Below are 21674 nucleotides of genomic sequence, written 5' to 3'. Positions count from 1 at the left end.
TTCTTGGTCTAGAGAGATAAATTCAACTCAATGAAGACATATGGATCGTATGATCTAGTGTGTCTACATATGTAAAGTGTTGGCCACGTACCACTCCATATGACCCGAGAGAAATTGTTACATGTATTTTTCATGCAGGAATGTTGAGCATGTGGGAATGATTCAAGACTTTTTTGGCTGGTCATTCGTGCTGTAATGTATGTGCACCCTCCCCTGGACTGTAAAGCCAGCAGCAAGGTGTGTACTGCTCAACCGCTGACAGTATGCCTCACATGTTTGGCCACAAAGTTGGCTCAGTGCACTTTGACACGCCATGGGTTTGGTGGCCAAGAGAGGTGGAACCAGCACATGCTAAGTTCCAATCTAACAGCTTCACTGCAGGACACATCAAACACAGAGGTTCATGGTGTGTGTGTGTGTGTGCGCGCCTGCGTGAACGAAATTCAGTGAGCAATTTGCATTTTGTTGTGTTTGAATGTACGTATTGTGATTGCGTGCATCTGTGTGTGAATGTGTGCGTGTGTAAGAAATTCGGCAAGCACTTTGCCTCAGTCCCTTATTTATATAACTGCTTCCTGAACAGCAGATATCTACTTCAGTTCTACTATTACTCAGGCAAATTCTTCATGAACAACAGCGATGCAACAAAGTGTGCCAAGATACGTCACTGGTGCAACACAAGACTGAAAAGTAAAAGCTAGAAGCTGCTGCTTACCACCTAATTCTACACACTAACTGACAACACTTCTGCAGCAATACACCAGCCATCTATGTACCGCATATAATAAACATAATGGAAACATGAATTCATCCAACAGTTCAAAGCAAAATCTTTGCAAACAAATTATCAATCAAATTCAATTCAATACTTGAACAAGTTCTGGACCAAACAAACATAATGCAAAAACAAGTCGCGTAAGGCGAAAATACAATATTTAGTCAAGTAGCTGTCGAACTCACAGAATGAAACGCAATGCCATTTTACTCGTAGCATCGTCAGGCCACCGCTCATGGCAAAGGCAGTGAAATTGACAAGAAGAGCGGGGTAGTAGTTGCGCTAAGAAGGATAGCACGCTTTTCTGTACCTCTCTTTGTTTTAACTTTCTGAGCGTGTTTTTAATCCAAACATATCATATCTATATGTTTTTGGAATCAGGAACCGACAAGGAATAAGATGAAAGTGTTTTTAAATTGATTTGGACAATTTAATTTTGATAATAATTTTTATATATTTAATTTTCAGAGCTTGTTTTTAATCCGAATATTACATATTTTATATGTTTTTGGAATCAGCAAATGATGGAGAATAAGATAAACGTAAATTTGGATCGTTTTATACATTTTTATTTTTTTTTACAATTTTCCGATTTTTAATGACCAAAGTCATTAATTAATTTTTAAGCCACCACGCTGAAATGCAATACCGAAGTCCGGGCTTCGTCGAAGATTACTTGACCAAAATTTGAATCAATTTGGTTGAAAAATGAGGGCGTGACAGTGCCGCCTCAACTTTCACGAAAAGCCGGATATGACGTCATCAAAGACATTTATCAAAAAAATGAAAAAAAACGTTCGGGGATTTCATACCCAGAAACTCTCATGTCAAATTTCATAAAGATCGGTCCTGTAGTTTAGTCTGAATCGCTCTACACACACACACACACACACACACACACGCACACACGCACATACACCATGACCCTCGTTTCGATTCCCCCTCGATGTTAAAATATTTAGTCAAAACTTGACTAAATATAAAAAGCAGGTGTTCAGCATAGAATTTCTACCGAAAGATCAACAGACCAAACAAGATCCATCAAAAAGTATAAAATGCATTTGGTCATGCTTAACATTATGCAGTAATGCCAGCAGTTGGTCAAGGTGGGATAAAGTACCAACGTTTTGTCTGTTGTAGCTTTTGCTATGCTGGTCTGCAGTGGGCTTAGGGAGTCGCTGTAGAGCCTGAAAAAGCATCACTGGTGTCATTATCATTTCCATACTGTTAGTCCCTGTTACTAAGTTAGTGTCATCCACATTTCATCATCCACGCTGTCATCCCTGTCCTGTCAATATCAAGCTGTGAAGCTAAGCAAACACACAATGTAACATTACGCCTTGCTGTAACACGTAACATTATACATTCCTGTAACAGGTAACAACATTATGCCTGCCTCCCTGTCCCACAACAAATTGACCACAACTGTTCCCTGCAGAAGAGTCACGTTAGACTCAGTCAGGTTATCAAGCTGTGAAGGTAAGCCAACACACAATGCAACATTATGCCTTGCTGTTACATGTAACATCTTGCCTCCCTGTTCCACCCCACGTTCCTGTAAAGTAGTCCAGTGAGACTGTGAAACTGTGAAGCCAACCGAATACACAACATTTGAACATAGTGAGCAAACAACAGACAAGTTGTCAACTATCAACAAAGACAAGCATCACAAGTCACACATATTCGCACAACAGAAAGAAAACCCCAAAGAACCCCTAGAATTAAAAAAAATAAATAAATAAAATGATGAAATCATACAAAAACTTAGAAGAAAGAAAGAAAATCAGTGCATCTCAAGGCATTCCTTTTATTGATCCTGAAGCTGACTGCAAAGACTTCAGTCTTTTAACAGAACAAAATCAGTGCTAAAGAATAGTGCAGTGACTTCGCTGAATTAATATCCGGCTTTAAAGCCTGACCTACTCTACAAAACTTTCCCTACTGTGGTTCCACAGCCTTTATCAGCTAAGCTGTCAACACAAGACCTCTGCTAGCGGTAGTTTGTTTAGCGGAGTCAATTAGGTGTTTATAGTAGTGCAAAGACTGTTTATCTAGTGCGCCCATGCTATCGCCGACTTCTGACAGCTCCTGTAGGTTAGCGTGTACCCTGGGACAAGGAGAGTTAAGATGCAGGAGCTGTCAGAAGTCGGCGATAGCATGGGAGCGCTAGATAAACAAACAGTCTTGGCACTACTATAAACGCCTAAATGACTCCGCTGAACAAACCACCGCTAGCACAAGGTCTTGTGTTAACAGCTTAGCTGATAAAAGCTGTGGAACTACAGTAGGAGGTCGGGCTTTAAGACAGTGTGATCTGACCTTTTCATACTAATAACCATCCTGTCAGCCTGACATTTCAACCATCAGTCCTTCCCCTCCCCTGCCCCTACAGCAGTCCGGTACCAAGATGGGCCTTCAGAGCAGCAAAGGCACAATGCCTACAAGGGGTCAGAGGGTCGAGTTGGGTTTGGGTGCTCTATCAAAGCAACTTGTTCCATCTCCCCTGGCGCCAAGGAACAGTGCTATCAGCAGGACTTACCTCGTGTGATCAAGTTGCTGAATGTGACACACGCTGACTTGTGGTAACCAGTGTCAAGTTGACTTGCAGTAGCCAGCCACAAGAGCTGACCTGTAGCCACCCCATACCCTCCCCCTCCCTACTCACCTGGTAGTGTTGGCGACAGGTGTTGCTGATGACAGAGGCTTGTCCCCCACACCTCGCAGTGCGATCTGCTTGGAGGACGCTTCTTCTTTCTGCTGATGTTGCCGTGGCGGCGGTGCAGACGGCGGCTGCATGGCGGGCTGATGGGCGGGGGCCGTGCCCGACGTGGGCAGCGTGACGGTCCCTGGCACACGGTTACCTGCAGTTGCAACGGAGACGTTGCCAGGGGACACCACTCCTCCAGCCTGTGTGCCCAGCAGAGAAATGTTGGCAGTCTGAATCCCCGGCACACTTACACTGGCCGGCTGTGACGCAGGCAGAATCACCCTCGCAGGCTGTGATGCAGGCAGACTGACCTTGACAGGTTGCGAAGCAGGCAGACTGACCTTGACCGGCTGCACGGCTGGCAGGGTAGCCGTGTTGGCTAGCACCACAGGGACTGTAACGGTGTGGGTGACGGGCATTGTGGAGGAGGGCGGGAGGGACACAGGCAGAGTGATGGTGGTGGGCTGGCTAACAATATACGGCACTTGGCTCTGTGCGAGGTGCTGGCTCTGTGCTTGGCTCTGTGCGAGGTGCTGGCTCTGTGCTTGGCTCTGTGCGAGGTGCTGGCTCTGTGCTTGGCTCTGTGCGAGGTGCTGGCTCTGTGTTTGGCCCTGGCTCTGTGTGTGGGTGAGGGAGGTGGCGAGCTGACCGCCCTGAGGAAGCAGGTTGGCTGACAGGAGGGCCTGGTCAAGCAGACTCAGCTCGTTGCCGGGGGCGACAGTCTGCACGTCCAGAGAGGCGGGGGATGAGGTGGGGGATGGGGCAGGGGAGATGCGAGGGTTGATGGCAGGGGACGTGGCGGTCGTTCCCATCAGCGGGCTGGCCATGTCAGCACTCTCCGACATCTGAAAACAAACAAAACCTTTACTTCAGTAAGTTGTGTTGCAGACTGCTATCTTTCTTACATTGCAGAGTCTGATTGCAATTGCATACAGAAAAACAGACAATCATACACAGAGACAGACTCACAATGATGTTGGTGGGTTGAAGCAGGATGTGCTCTAGCTGTGTGGCCTCCACTATATCATACACACAGACAGACTCACAATGATGTTGGTGGGTTGAAGCAGGATGTGGTCTAGCTGTGTGGCCTCCACTATATCATACACACAGACAGACTCACAATGATGTTGGTGGGTTGAAGCAGGATGTGGTCTAGCTGTGTGGCCTCCACTATATCATACACACAGACAGACTCACAATGATGTTGGTGGGTTGAAGCAGGATGTGGTCTAGCTGTGTGGCCTCCACTATATCATACAAACAGACAGACTCACAATGATGTTGGTGGGTTGAAGCGGGATGTGCTCTAGCTGTGTGGCCTCCACTATATCATACAAACAGACAGACTCACAATGATGTTGGTGGGTTGAAGCAGGATGTGCTCTAGCTGTGTGGCCTCCACTATATCATACAAACAGACAGACTCACAATGATGTTGGTGGGTTGAAGCAGGATGTGCTCTAGCTGTGTGGCCTCCACTATATCATACACACAGACAGACTCACAATGATGTTGGTGGGTTGAAGCAGGATGTGCTCTAGCTGTGTGGCCTCCACTATATCATACAAACAGACAGACTCACAATGATGTTGGTGGGTTGAAGCGGGATGTGCTCTAGCTGTGTGGCCTCCACTATATCATACAAACAGACAGACTCACAATGATGTTGGTGGGTTGAAGCGGGATGGGCTCTAGCTGTGTGGCCTCCACTATATCATACAAACAGACAGACTCACAATGATGTTGGTGGGTTGAAGCGGGATGTGCTCTAGCTGTGTGGCCTCCACTATATCATACAAACAGACAGACTCACAATGATGTTGGTGGGTTGAAGCAGGATGTGGTCTAGCTGTGTGGCCTCCACTATATCATACAGACAGACCCACAATGATGTTGGTGGGTTGAAGCAGGATGTGCTCTAGCTGTGTGGCCTCCACTATATCATACAGACAGACCCACAATGATGTTGGTGGGTTGAAGCAGGATGTGCTCTAGCTGTGTGGCCTCCACTATATCATACAAACAGACAGACTCACAATGATGTTGGTGTGTTGAAGCAGGATGTGCTCTAGCTGTGTGGCCTCCACTATATCATACAAACAGACAGACTCACAATGATGTTGGTGTGTTGAAGCAGGATGTGCTCTAGCTGTGTGGCCTCCACTATATCATACAAACAGACAGACTCACAATGATGTTGGTGTGTTGAAGCAGGATGTGCTCTAGCTGTGTGGCCTCCACTATATCATACAAACAGACAGACTCACAATGATGTTGGTGGGTTGAAGCAGGATGTGCTCTAGCTGTGTGGCCTCCACTATATCATACAAACAGACAGACTCACAATGATGTTGGTGGGTTGAAGCAGGTTGTGGTCTAGCTGTGTGGCCTCCACTATATCATACAAACAGACAGACTCACAATGATGTTGATGGGTTGAAGCAGGTTGTGGTCCAGCTGTGTGGCCTCTGTGTGGTCAAGCAGTTCGTGGATCACCACGGACGACGCAGAGGGGGGTGCTGAGATCTCTGATGGCTGCAACACAACAACACTCCAGTCATCAGCTCTAGACTTGCAAAACACTCCAGTCATCACAATGCGCACACACTAGTCAACCCAACAACACTCCAGTCATCAGCTCTAGATTTGCAAAACACTCCAGTCATCACAATGCACACACACTAGTCAACACAACAACACTCCAGTCATCAGCTCTAGACTTGCAAAACACTCCAGTCATCACAATGCGCACACACTAGTCAACCCAACAACACTCCAGTCATCAGCTCTAGACTTGCAAAACACTCCAGTCATCACAATGCGCACACACTAGTCAACCCAACAACACTCCAGTCATCAGCTCTAGATTTGCAAAACACTCCAGTCATCACAATGCACACACACTAGTCACACTATTCCATTTGGTGGCGAGATTTGCACTCTCAGCTGAACTTTTCTTGGAGCTGGCTGGCTTACTATAGCCGACCCTGCCGCGCGCGGCCGGTGACCTTTCCCTTTCGCGCGGAAAGCACTAGCACAAAGGCTTCGTGCTTCCTACTCTGGAACTGTACAGCTGTGTGTGCCATGGCGCCAGTTTGAAAAAATACGTGATTCTTGGTGTGAAAAAGGGATCGTTTCAGTGACTTACGCTTGGGATTATGTTCATCTTGTATATTTTGTTACTTGAATATACAGGCATTGTGTTGGTGCAAACTAGAGTTTAGCCATTCGACTCGTTTTGTTAGATTTTGTGGTAATACTAATATCACTGGCACTCATGCCTTGTTCTTTGTTCCTGTTAAAAGAAACAGAATTTGCGCGTTGTATATCAGTTTATAATCACACTGAATACTGATAACAGCCACCGACTGTGTTTTTATTTTGCCGTCCGTAAGTACTTAGTCTTAACTGTGTGATAGAGTGAAAACAAGTTTGGCTACAGGTGTTTGTGTATGATTTCTGGAGCAGTTTTGTGCGGTAAGTTTTGTGAATTAACCCACGCGCAGGTTCTCGGAACAGGCACTCGCTACAGTACACATGCGTGTGAGGGAATGTGATCCCGCGAAAAGAGTGTGTTTACACTCACATTTGAACCGTTTAGTTTGAAATTACACCCACTCTATTCCATTACAATGCACGTCATCTTTTTTTTTCTTAAGCATCTCAGAGAAATAACAACCCCAACTGTTGTGCTGTGTTGTTTTGTTTCGTTTTGTCTGTTCTGTTTTGTTTGCGATAATGAAACAAACGTTAAATTGTCGTCGGATCGACGAGTTTTGTTTCCTGTGGTATATATACAAGTTTGTGAGAACAATAGTGAAAAACTGTGTTGAAAAACTTTCAAATCGACTTGTGTGCTGCTATTGGATTACTGATGTATGGCGCTGCAATGATACCAGTCGTGGTCAGGTAGGCTTTTTGTTTTCTTCACATGCAGCTAACAATTTGCATGAACATGTATTGAAAGACCGTTTTTTCTTTCTTTTATATTACAGGCATTAATTGCACTATTTTGAATTATATAAACGCAAAACAAATTTCACATGCGCACCATACGCATGCCTATAATATGTTTTTAAATACGACTGTATATACTCTGTTGTTTGTATATATATTTTGTAAAGTGTTGTACATGTATATATCAGTGTACTTAGGGATTACCTTTGTCTTTTTTTCCAATATTTTGTGTTCTTTTATTGTGACACATTGATTATGATGTTTTGTTTACTGTGTTGTCTTCTGTCCTCTTATAGATAGTGCCGTGCTTTGAGATGTTGGGTTTCCTGTTGATTTAACTGTAGCATGCATGTGTTTTTCAGATCTGTAAGGTGTGGTATAATTATTTACTTGAAGAGCAAACACCTTTTTTAATTCTCTCATTTATCCTTTTTTCTGTCTTGTAAATTGTGGCATGTTTTGTTTCATACTATTGACATACATGTATTATCCGCCTATGTGTTGTCTGGGGCTAATATCATGTGGCACTTCGCGCGGATTTGGGTGAGCGCGCGCGAGCTACTTTTTTTTCTCCTGTGGTATATTATATATACAAGTTTGTGAGACTTGTATAGGAGGGCCGTGAGGTAAGCTTTTTTTGTTTTATTCACATGCAGCTAACAATTTTCATGAACATGAATCCCGTAAGATCTTTTTTCTTTCTTATATGTTACTGACATTATCTACACTATTTTGAATTTTATAATTATATAAACGCAAAACAAGCTTTACATACGCACCATCAATGACTTCTACTAGTAGACCTTGGCATAATATGTATGTAAATACGATATACTCTACTGTTTGTATATATTTCGATATACTCTGTTTGTATATATTTTGTAAAAGTGTTGTATATATATGTGTATGTACTTGGGGATTACCTTGGTCTTTATCTTTCATTATTTTGTGTTCTTTTATTGTGGCACATTTAGGATGTTTTGTTTACTGTGTTGTCTTCTGCCGTCTTATATATTGTGCCGTGCTTTGAGATGTTGGGTTTCCTGTTTCTTTAAATGCAGCATGCACATGTTTTTCAGGGTGTTTCTTTAAATGCAGCATGCACATTTTTTTCAGAGTGCAAAGAGTCGCATAATTATATACTTGGGGGGGGGGGGGGGGGGGGGGGGACACACTTTTTTTAATTCTCTCATGTATCCTTTCTTCTGTCTTGTGAATTGTGGCATGCATTGCAATAAATACAACTATTGAGAGATGCCCGGCAAAACACACTAAAAACATCAGTTCCGAAAGGCAGGGAGGGCCACCAATTATCACGCACTCTGAACCACTGCTATCTCTCTGCTCGCGGCATCCTTATCAACACAGCTAACAGAGAGGGCCACGCATGCTAGCTGCAGACAAAGAAGAGTGGGTCTGGCCCTATTTCAGGCGCCACTGTGGGTGGAAGGGGTTGGAGGGAAATGGGAGAGGAAAGGGTAAATAGGCGGGAGGGGAGTGGTTCTTCCCAGTTATTTTTAGCTGGAGCCAGCCTGTAGCAGACAGTACCTGTAATGGAACACAGTGTAGTCAACCCAACAACACTCCAGTCATCAGCTCTAGATTTGCAAAACACTCCAGTCATCACAATGCGCACACACTAGTCAACCCAACAACACTCCAGTCATCAGCTCTAGACTTGCAAAACACTCCAGTCATCACAATGCGCACACACTAGTCAACCCAACAACACTCCAGTCATCAGCTCGGGGAGCATCAGCACCAACGTGAAGCGCAGTGTGCAGATCTCTAATAGGAAGCAGCAAAGCTATACAAGACAGGAGAGGGACTGGCAAGAAGCTCTGGCAGCAGTCTTGCAGAACATTCCCCTCATCACTTTGTCCACACACCTGTCAACGCTTCAATGTCTTCATGCACGAGTTGGGGTGAAACTATAAGACAGACCTAATCATCAAATGACGCACCCCCTCCCCCTACTCGATGACCTTGGCACTTCCAAGAAAACTGTAATATAACAATGTAAGATCTTTTGGCAGGTGTACTCCTGAGGCACACCAAACACAATGCAGGACAGACCAACTCAAAGGCACACTCCTCACATAAATAGTTTGGCTCCACATCTCAGATTTGGCCAGGATTGCACATGAGATAAGACCATCTATCCACTTGGTCACACACTAAAAATCAACACCGAGACTACCTGCTGTGGTGAGCTGGATTTTGTTGTTGAATTAATTTATGAAAATGACACAAGTGGCTTTAACAAAATTAACTCATACAAAAATCTTTCTTTCTTTATTTGGTGTTTAACGTCGTTTTCAACCACGAAGGTTATATCGCGACGGGGAAAGGGGGGGAGACGGGATAGCGCCACTTGTTAATTGTTTCTTGTTCACAAAAGCACTTATCAAAAAATTGCTCCAGGGGCTTGCAACGTAGTACAATATATGACCTTACTGGGAGAATGCAAGTTTCCAGTACAAAGGACTTAACATTTCTTACATACAGTAAAACCTGTCTCTAACGGACACCCTAGGGGAATGGTAATAGTGTCCCTATTAGACAGGTGTCCCTTCTTCACAGGTGGAGGGGCAATATTTTACAAAGAGCACGTAAAATGAACAAGACACTCAGTTTTGTCAGTCCTGTAGTATGTATTTATTGGATTGAACATGAGACTCACTGAAAATGTGAGTAAACAAATGATACATGTAGCAAACAACAACAACAACATCCCCCCCCCCCCCCCCCCCCCCACCTACCCCGTTCCCTTCACACACTGTGCATTCAAACTTACGCAAGTCGGACGTCACAAGCTAAAAATAGCTGACTCTTCATCAGTCATTCAACGGGAAATTCCGCAGTGTGTCTCGACCAAATTGGGTCAGCTCTTGTTTCATTCAGTTTTTCTAGTCTCAGCATAAATGCATGGAACAAAAATTTAGCTGTGTTAACTATTGTTTCCTTCGAACGATTGCTTACAAAGAGAGAGAGATCATCACGTCTTCTTTTTCCGATTTGATCCTCGCGATCTGTGTTTTACCACATCCCATCTCCTTCGCCACATCTCGGCATGATTGGCCGCTATCTAGTTTTTTCAAGGCAGCTCTAAAGTCAACGCTTTTCTTTTTCCTGCTGGAGATTCCATTTTCAAACACAGTAGTCTACTGTTGCTTTTGGTTGTGACTGTGTATCCACAATGCGGAAAAGCGGAAGTGAGCGAAGCGAAAGTGAGTGAGCGAAAGTGGGTCTCCATCTAAACAAGCCACTGATTGGTCAGAAAAGGGACAGGACAACCAATCAACAACCATTTGTGCTACGGCTACGGCTGCCGAGCACTGACTGCATAACAGTCGAGTTTTCGAAGTTGCGTTTTTATGTACGTTGTGTCCGTTTGTGACAGTGTTTACACTTCCTATGGTCCGAAAAATCGTGTCCGCGTCCGTAAGTGGCAGGTGTCCGCCCGTTAAAGGTTAGTTATTGTTGAAATCGTGTTCGTGCCATGATAAACTGTCCGTATGTAGCAGGTGGCCGTTACAACAAGGGTCCGCTAGACTCAGGTTTTACTGTACTGCTTGACTAAAATCTTTACAAATATTGACTATATATTCTATACAAGAAACACTTAACAAGGGTAAAAGGAGAAACAGAATCCGTTAGTCGCCTCTTACGACATGCTGGGGAGCATCGGGTAAATTCTTCCCCCTAACCCGCGGGGGGTACTCATACAACAAGAAATTCCTCCGAGGTAGGAAAAACACCCCCGTTGGTCAAAGGGAAATAACCAGACCTGTTTACCCCCATAAGTGTTTTGGAGTAATGCTCAGCCCCAAAAATAGTAATCCTGGCACAAAAATAGTAATCATCCAGCATTCGTCGCCAATTACAACGCCGCCGCACATGACAACTGTGTCTGCGAAACGCAATCATGCACATATATCCATCATTTACAAACAAAACACATCAGTCAGTTTTTGTAGTCATCATAATTTCAAAGAAGATCACATCAAAAGCACATGCATCACTGATTCTTTTTCTTTTGCTCGTAGTAGGCCTTTTTCAGTGTGTCAAGCGCTTCTCTACTGTACTTGCGCTTGCCAAATGAGTGAGGGCGAGACTTCATCACTAGAATAAGGCTCTCCAGCGTCTCATCAGACAAGACATGATCTCTGGTCAGTCCTGTGATTTTTCACCCCATTTTGCCATTGAAAAAAACAATGCCAAACATGTGAATTGATAAAAAAAAAAAAAAAATTTTTTTTTTTTTTTTTTTTTTATTTTTTTTTTATTTTTATTTATGAAAATCGTAGTCTTGACACGGATAGCGGAATGGCGTATTTTTTGCAGAAAATCGTAATAAATTACGCCAAAATCGTAAGGGTAAACAGGTCTGAATAACCATTCTCACTGCCACCAACTGAGAAGGTTATTTCCCTTTGACCATTAATATGTCCCTCTATAAGTCCTTGTAGAATCTTAATCCACCAATAACTCCCTAACCGTGTGTTTGACTGGTCCCAATTTTTGTAAGGACCGTCTCAGGAATGTATAGAACCTGTTCACCAAGTTTGGTGACGATCGGTCCGTTCATTCTTGAGATCTATATGCGAACACAAACACACACACAAACAAACAAACACATCGACCGAATTCTATACAAACCCCTATACCGGGGGTGTAAAAATGACAACTGTGCACAGAAAGCACCAAGGCTGTTACCTGGTGGTTGTGACCAAGGCTGTTACCTGGTGGTTGTGACCAAGGCTGTTACCTGGTGGTTGTGACCAAGGCTGTTACCTGGTGGTTGTGACCAAGGCTGTTACCTGGTGGTTGTGACCAAGGCTGTTACCTGGTGGTTGTGACCAAGGCTGTTACCTGGTGGTTGTGACCAAGGCTGTTACCTGGTGGTTGTGACCAAGGCTGTTACCTGGTGGTTGTGACCAAGGCTGTTACCTGGTGGTTGTGACCAAGGCTGTTACCTGGTGGTTGTGACCAAGGCTGTTACCTGGTGGTTGTGACCAAGTGGAGGGATGGTCTTATCCCATGTAAAAGCCAGGGCGGGTCTGAGACGGTGAGGCAACAGTCAACACGGGAAGGAGTGTGCCTCTAACACCACAAGCCACCCAAGCAACTCACCGACTGCACGGTGTAGTCATGGTCGCCTGTCTCGTCCACATCGACGTTGGCCCTCTTAGCCGGTGATGCGCCGCCATCCTCTGTGTTCTGCGGCCGGCTGTTGATCATCAGTGGCCGCTTTCGCTGCAGCCCTGGCATCCCTCGCCGTGAGTTGACCAACGACAGCAAGAATTGCAGCAACTGTCAGGCAGAAACACACATTCAGCATATCATATGTAACTGCAGCAACGGTAACAGACATTACTGCCTAGCTGGCACAGCATAAAACATGGCTCCCCACCAACGCTCAACCTAAAGGGTCCAAGGACCCCCAATTAAAATGTTTGGGGGACCTTGGTGGATATTTAGAGGGTCCGAAAACCAGAAGCACCTTTGGCACTTCTGTGAGACCTTCACAAAAGTGTTATTATATCGTTTCAATTAAATTCGTCAACTAAGGTCGGTAGAGATCCGGCAGAACATTTTATTGTCTTCAAAATAAAGCCAAATGTATTTTCTTGTCTATTCTGTAGGAAACTAGCAGACCATTACATCAGTATCCATAGTATGCGTGACAACACAAACTTAGTGCATCCCGGGACCCGCTCTTTTAAGATTCAGTGCGTCACGAAACACCCTTCAACAATTTGTACAGTAAAACCTCCCACTAACGACCTTGAAAATGTCCAGAAAAATCGGTCGTAAAAAGGAGGGGTCTTTATTGGGAGTTTCAGACATATAACTTTTTTCAAATGGGAGGCAACTGTTGGGCAGTTCAGTCTTTAGTTGTGTTCGTTATCCCATTTTTGTTCCCATTTGATGTGCATATGGGTTAGCATGATGTATGTGCATACACCAGCGCGCGCGCACACACACACACACCCACATTAACACACACACACACGGCCTCATAGGTAAAACTTGGTCATTGGCCTCGGGTGAGAAGGTCAGTGTCTGTAAACTGGGTCAGCTATAGGTGGGAAGAGGACAGCCGTATAGACCACTGGACTTTCACGCACTACTGACTACAGAATACCACCCCTGACACTTGATGCGTGACTAATGGGGTGCGTGGTCCACGTGTGCTGGGTAATTACGAACTTTGACACTCACTGGTAAGAAGGTCAAAGTTGTTATTGACCCACTATGTTGGGAGGTCGGTCGTCGGAAAAAGGAGGGCGTCGTTCTTGGGAGGTTAGTTACAGTGTGAAAGGCATCCGTGCCGAGAAATTCGGTCGCCAAAAGGAGGGGGTTGTTCTTGGGAGAGGTCGTTACGGGAGGTTCCACTGTAGTATGTTTTTACATTTAGTCAAGTTTTGACTAAATGTTTTAACGTAGAGGGGGGAATCGAGACGAGGGTGTGGTGTATGTGTGTGCGTGTGTGTGTGTGTGTAGAGCTATTGAGAGTAAACTACTGGACCGATCTTTATGAAATTTGACATGAGAGTTCCTGGGTATGACATCCCCGGACGCTTTTTTCATTTTTTCGATAAATGTCTTTGATGACGTCATATCCGGCTTTTTGTAAAAGTTGAGGCGGCACTGTCACACCCTCATTTTTCAATCAAATTGATTGAAATTTTGGCAAAGCAATTTTCGACGAAGCCCAGGGTTTGGTATTGCATTTCAGCTTGGTGGCTTAAAAATTGATTAATGACTTTGGTCATTAAAAATCTGAAAATTGTAATTAAAATTATTTTTTTATAAAACGATCCAAATTTACGTTCATCTTATTCTTCATCATTTTCTGATTCCAAAAACATATAAATATGTTATATTCGGATTAAAAACAAGGTCTGAAAATTAAACATATAAAAATTATTATCAAAATCAAATTTCCGAAATCGATTTAAAAACACTTTCATCTTATTCCTTGTCGGTTCCTGATTCCAAAAACATATAGATATGATATGTTTGGATTAAAAACACGCTCAGAAAGTTAAAACGAAGAGAGGTACAGAAAAGCGTGCTATCCTTCTCAGCGCAACTACTACCCCGCTCTTCTTGTCAATTTCACTGCCTTTGTCACAAGCGGTGGACTGACGATGCTACGAGTATACGGTCTTGCTGAAAAATTGCATTGCGTTCAGTTTCATTCTGTGAGTTCGACAGCTTGACTAAATGTTGTATTTTCGCCTTACGCGACTTGTTACATTTAGTGAAGTTTTGACTAAATGTTTTAACATAGAGGGGGGAATCGAGACGAGGGTCGTGGTGTATGTGAGTGTGTGTGTGTGTGTCTGTGTAGAGCGATTCAGACTAAACTACTGGACCGATCTTTATGAAATTTGACATGAGAGTTCCTGGGTATGATATCCCTAGACGTTTTTTTTCATTTTTTCGATAAATACCTTTGATGACGTCATATCCGGCTTTTTGTAAAAGTTGAGGCGGCACTGTCACACCCTCATTTTTCAATTAAATTGATTGAAATTTTGGCAAAGCAATTTTCGACGAAGGCCAGGGTTTGGTATTGCATTTCAGCTTGGTGGCTTAAAAACTAATGAGTGAGTTTGGTCATTAAAAATCGGAAACTTCTAATTAAAATTATTTTTTTATTAAACGATCCAAAAACAGTTTCATCTTATTCTTCGTCATTTTCTGATTCCAAAAACATATACATATGTTATATTTGGATTAAAAACAATCTCTGAAAATTAAAAATATAAAAATTATGATCAAAATTAAATTTCCGAAATCGATTTAAAAACTATTTCATCTTATTCCTTGTCGGTTCCTGATTCCAAAAACATATATAGATATGATATGTTTGGATTAAAAACACGCTCAGAAAGTTAAAACGAAGAGAGGTACAGTAAAGCGTGCTATGAAGCACAGCGCAACCGCTGCCGCGCCAAACAGGCTCGTCACTTTCACTGCCTTTTGCACTAGCGGCGGACTACGTTCAGTTTCATTCTGTGAGTTCCACAGCTTGACTAAATGTAGTAATTTTGCCTTACGCGACTTGCTTTTAGCTTCTATCGCGTACAGGACTTCATGATATATCCCATCAAACCATTTCTGGGCATAAAAGCCTAATATTTCTCTTTTTTGTACACTCAAAAGTCTCTCCATCAAATACTCTGGGCAACAGAGAAGAGAGCAAAGGTCCAAATTCAAACCAAGGCCTTGAAGTTTAAAAATTATCTAATGATGAGTTTACTGCAGAATAATGACGCCTTGTTGCTGCCTACCCACCTTGTTGACAATCTGCTGCTGCTTGGCGTGTTTCTGTCGCAGAATGGCAACCTCTCGCCACAGCGCTTCATTCTCCCTGATAACAACACAACGTACTTGCATTATTAACTACAAGCTGCAACGATTTACATACTGTCATACAGAATATACAAGAAGCCCTCACAACACCCTCTTATGATTACAGCAAGGGAAAATGTTTAGCCTTGTTGTTTCGCAAAAATTCAGTGCTCTGTGTATGCGTGAGTTTTATCATGGCCTTCATGCATTACTGCTCACTGATCCCGTAACCTGCCAGGGTCGTAGCGGCACTGCACCGATGAGCACTGCACCAGCTGTCTCCACCTTTGCCGGTTGTGAGCAATGTTTTAGGTTGTCGCAAAGCATCTTTTCTTTTGTCTTCCCTGTCTCCTCTTCCCTCGCACTGTTCCCTGGTCTTGGAAAGCCCGTCTGTTCTTGTTCCATGGTCATACCATCACAGCTTCCTCTTCTTGACAGTGGTAGACAGGTCTTCATAGTGATCCATAAGCTTCTGTGATGGGGCTCTGTGTAGGAGATGCCAAGGATTTTTCCAAGGATGCCAAGGATTTTTTCAAAGCATCTAATTTTCACAGCTTGGGTCTTCCTTTGCAGTTTGGCTGTGAGGGTCTATGACTCGCATGCATAGAGAATTTCAAAAGAACCAGCGCACAGAGTAGCTTCAGTCTGGATTTGAAACTGATGTTGTTGTCTCTCCAGATAGGCTTTAATTTTATCATTGCTGTTGCTGTTTGTGAAGTTCTTGCCAGGATTTTGTTCTTCGAACCCTCTTCACTGATGATGGCCCTTTATGCATACAAAGTCTGAACACTCTCAAACTATTTGTAAAATAAGATAGAGAGAGAGAGAGGGAGGAAGAGAGAGAAAGAGAGAGGGAAATAAAGAGAGAGAGAGAGAGAGAGAGAGAGAGAGAGAGAGAGAGAGAGAGAGAGAGAGAGAGAGAGAGAGAGAGAGAGAGAGAGAGAGAGAGAGAGAGAGAGAGATTGAGGCTGAGTTGTCCACGCACCGTTTGAGTTTGACCATGGAGGTGGCGATGGTGTCCTGCTTGCCCTTAATCAAGGTCACGTCAGATAGTACCTTGCCAAGCTCGTCTGGCACCATGCTCACTGCCCGCGGCTCCGCCTTCATTGGCGCTGACTGCACCAACACACACTCTCAATCTTTCTTTCTAACATTTTGAAAAGGCCATAATTCTCCAACTATCATGTCTGTCATTAATTTTCTCAATCTTGCTTTCTCACATTTTTAAAAGGGCATAATTCTCCAACTATTGTGTCTGCCATTAACTCTCTCAATCTTGATTTCTCACATTTTTAAAAGGGCATAATTCTCCAAATATTGTGTCTGCCATTAACTCTCTCAATCTTGATTTCTCACATACTTAACAATAACATGCCCCAACTGTCCAAATACTGCGTCTCTCATGAACCCAACATCACAAAATGCTTCATCCTTTCCTCAGTTGATTTTCAAATTTCACAAAAGTATGACTTAACAAAAAGGTAAAAATCTGCATTGGGATTGACATGAATATTACACTCAATGCATCTTTTCAAACTAACTGAATGCTTATTTTTATCTGGGCATATTTACAGGCTGATAGTTCCAGGTAAAGGCACAGCCAGAGCTTACTGTGAGACAAACTGTCATTTGATATCGATCTTGCCAAGTTATCACAAACAGGGATGTCGTTAGGCATCGGTCATAGACCGATTAACTGCCTCAACTGTCCGATTCATATGGTCAGGTCTTTCGGTCAGATGTCCTATAATACTTTGTAGAAGGCGGACTGTGTCCGATCAAATTTTGCTTGCATCGGTCAATAGATGTACTCAAGATCATTCTGCAACATGTGTAATCCACAACACAACCACCAGACACAGCAACAAACCAAACTGACACATACACACACACACACACACGCTAGTTAGACAGTGAGAGAGAGAGAAAGACATCTGCTAGAGCAACTGGTCTAGGGCATCGGTTCATTATATCCAGTCACTTTATGTAGCCCACTGGTACAGAATCAGTCTCTCTCAGGTATGGAGTAATTTCTTGGTTTCAGTACAGTGGGTTCTTTTAAAAGTAATCAGATGGAACAGAGCCATTTCAAATAAGAGAAAAAACGAAGAAAAGACAACATAAAGAGAGAACAGTTAATAGCTGATGATAATGTGTATGATCACAATGTAGGTCACCTGAAATGTCCTATTCAAATTTGTTAAGCCGGTCAAATGTCCCATTCATGTTGACTAAGTCAGGACATTTGTCCCATCAGCACAAATTTGTAGCAACATCCCTGCACAAATATGCAGGGTAATCGACAGAAAACAGTGCATGCCTCTGCCAAGTGTACGCACCCTTCGCTTGATGAGGTCCAGCAACTGTTCCTCCCCACGCTGGAAGTACATGTGTTGGAACTCCAGGTCATCGTGCTCCATCTTCAGTCCGCCCTGCTCGATCTTCACCACCTTGCGGAACCCGTCTGTAAAGTAAAGTCACGTCACTCATCATACTAATAACCATCTTCAGTCTGTAACACAGTAATTTAGAAAGTAAAGTCACGTCATTCAGCATACCAATTACCATCTTCAGTCTGTAACACAATAATGTCCCGTCACTCATCATACCATCTTTAGTCTGTAACACAATGTCATGTCACTCCTCTGCAGTCATCATACCCTCTTCAGTCTGTAACACAGTAATGTCACATCACTCATCATACCATCTTCAGTCTGTAACACAGTAATGTCACATCACTCATCATACCATCTTTAGTCTGTAACACAGTAATGTCACATCACTCATCATACCATCTTCAGTCTGTAACACAGTAATGTCACGTCACTCATCATACCCTCTTCAGTCTGTAACATAGTAATGTCACGTCACTCATCATACCATCTTTAGTCTGTAACACAGTAATGTCACATCACTCATCATACCATCTTCAGTCTGTAACACAGTAATGTCACGTCACTCATCATACCATCTTCAGTCTGTAACACAGTAATGTCACGCCACTCATCATACCATCTTCAGTCCGTAACACATTAATGTCACGTCACTCATCATATCATCTTCAGTCCGTAACACATTAATGTCACGCCACTCATCATATCATCTTCAGTCTGTAACACAGTAATGTCACGCCACTCATCATATCATCTTCAGTCCGTAACACATTAATGTCACGTCACTCATCATATCATCTTCAGTCTGTAACACAGTAATGTCACGCCACTCATCATACCATCTTCAGTCCGTAACACATTAATGTCACGTCACTCATCATATCATCTTCAGTCTGTAACACAGTAATGTCACGCCACTCATCATATCATCTTCAGTCCGTAACACATTAATGTCACGTCACTCATCATATCATCTTTAGTCTGTAACACAGTAATGTCACGTCACTCATCATACCATCTTCAGTCTGTAACGCAGTAATGTCACATCACTCATCATACCATCTTAGTGTAACACAGTAATTTCACGTCACTCATCATACCATCTTTAGTCTGTAACACAGTAATGTCACGTCACTCATCATACCATCTTTAGTCTGTAACACAGTAATGTCACATCACTCATCATACCATCTTCAGTCTGTAACACAGTAATGTCACGTCACTCATCATACCATCTTTAGTCTGTAACACAGTAATGTCACGTCACTCATCATACCATCTTTAGTCTGTAACACAGTATTGAGTAATGTCACATCACTCATCATACTATCTTCAGTCTGCAACACAGTAATGTCACGTCACTCATCATACCATCTTCAGTCTGTAACACAGTAATGTCACGCCACTCATCATATCATCTTCAGTCCGTAACACATTAATGTCACGTCACTCACCATACCATCTTCAGTCTGTAACACAGTAATGTCACGTCACTCATCATACCATCTTTAGTCTGTAACACAGTAATGTCACGTCACTCATCATACCATCTTGAGTCTGTAACACAGTAATGTCACATCACTCATCATACCATCTTCAGTCTGTAACACAGTAATGTCACGTCACTCATCATACCATCTTTAGTCTGTAACACAGTATTGTCACGTCACTCATCATACCATCTTTATTCTGTAACACAGTAATGTCACATCACTCATCATACCATCTTTAGTCTGTAACACAGTAATGTCACATCACTCATCATACCATCTCCAGTCTGTAACACAGTAATGTCACGCCACTCATCATATCATCTTCAGTCCGTAACACATTAATGTCACGTCACTCATCATATCATCTTCAGTCTGTAACACAGTAATGTCACGTCACTCATCATACCATCTTTAGTCTGTAACACAGTATTGTCACGTCACTCATCATACCATCTTTATTCTGTAACACAGTAATGTCACATCACTCATCATACCATCTTTAGTCTGTAACACAGTAATGTCACGTCACTCATCATACCATCTTGAGTCTGTAACACAGTAATGTCACATCACTCATCATACCATCTTCAGTCTGTAACACAGTAATGTCACGTCACTCATCATACCATCTTTAGTCTGTAACACAGTATTGTCACGTCACTCATCATACCATCTTTAGTCTGTAACACAGTAATGTCACGTCACTCATCATACCATCTTGAGTCTGTAACACAGTAATGTCACATCACTCATCATACCATCTTCAGTCTGTAACACAGTAATGTCACGTCACTCATCATACCATCTTGAGTCTGTAACACAGTAATGTCACATCACTCATCATACCATCTTCAGTCTGTAACACAGTAATGTCACGTCACTCATCATACCATCTTGAGTCTGTAACACAGTAATGTCACATCACTCATCATACCATCTTTAGTCTGTAACACAGTAATGTCACATCACTCATCATACCATCTCCAGTCTGTAACACAGTAATGTCACGCCACTCATCATATCATCTTCAGTCCGTAACACATTAATGTCACATCACTCATCATACCATCTTCAGTCTGTAACACAGTAATGTCACGTCACTCATCATACCATCTTGAGTCTGTAACACAGTAATGTCACATCACTCATCATACCATCTTCAGTCTGTAACACAGTAATGTCACGTCACTCATCATACCATCTTTAGTCTGTAACACAGTAATGTCACGTCACTCATCATACCATCTTTAGTCTGTAACACAGTAATGTCACATCACTCATCATACCATCTTCAGTCTGTAACACAGTAATGTCACATCACTCATCATATCATCTTCAGTCTGTAACACAGTAATGTCACGTCACTCATCATACCATCTTTAGTCTGTAACACAGTAATGTCACGCCACTCATCATACCATTTTCAGTCTGTAACACAGTAATGTCACATGTCTTTCACTGCCTGGATTCGAACCTGTGATCCTAGGTAAAATGCTCTACCAACTAAACTGCCTGGCCTACTTACACATGTTGAGCTGTCTGATGAAGCTGGAGATGTTGTTGTGCTTGAAGTAGAAGGGCAGCACCTCGTGCGCAAAGCGTGACTGGTCAAAAATGTGGAAGCTCTTTCCCTTCTGCAACAAATTGAGCAATTACAATGAATAATTATATGTCAAACACGTTCTTACATTTGCAACCTGATTGATTGATGTTCATCATTTCTTCATAATCATCACTTACTAACACTAACAGCAAAGTTACACTCCTCAGCATGGCCTCACAACAAGCTACCAATACTTTTTAACAGAAAATTACTTTACAATGCCTATTTCTCACATGCAAAATGAAGGGTGTTCGCTGAATTTCACAGTTACCTGAGGACCCAGTAGTGAGAAAAGTTTGATACAGGGAAGGGTTTGCAGTTAAATGTACTACATGTAGTCTTTATGAAGATCTACCATATTTTGGGACTATAA

The 21674-nt window shown here is 42.9% G+C and overlaps 1 protein-coding gene across 3 annotated transcripts in view; it reads right to left on the bottom strand.

Moving 5' to 3' along the window:
• LOC138971809 (heat shock factor protein 4-like) overlaps positions 1-21674 on the bottom strand; it is a 38646-nt gene that overhangs the window by 10491 nt on the left and 6481 nt on the right. For 2 of the 3 annotated variants that reach the window (XM_070344633.1, XM_070344640.1), the window contains exons 2-9: positions 21224-21332; positions 18152-18276; positions 16798-16928; positions 15756-15831; positions 12579-12758; positions 5907-6020; positions 3441-4327; positions 1900-1962 (exon numbers count right to left, since the gene is read on the bottom strand). In XM_070344633.1, coding sequence (XP_070200734.1) covers positions 1900-1962; positions 3441-4327; positions 5907-6020; positions 12579-12758; positions 15756-15831; positions 16798-16928; positions 18152-18276; positions 21224-21332 — 1685 coding nt within the window. The remainder of the gene's footprint in view (positions 1-1899; positions 1963-3440; positions 4328-5906; positions 6021-12578; positions 12759-15755; positions 15832-16797; positions 16929-18151; positions 18277-21223; positions 21333-21674) is intronic. The other variant, XM_070344645.1, reaches the window with a different exon arrangement.

This window comes from Littorina saxatilis, linkage group LG1 (genome assembly GCF_037325665.1).
Source record: "Littorina saxatilis isolate snail1 linkage group LG1, US_GU_Lsax_2.0, whole genome shotgun sequence".
In the NCBI taxonomy this organism is placed as follows: Eukaryota; Metazoa; Mollusca; class Gastropoda; order Littorinimorpha; family Littorinidae; genus Littorina; species Littorina saxatilis.
This window is presented reverse-complemented; position numbering and strand designations above follow the sequence as displayed.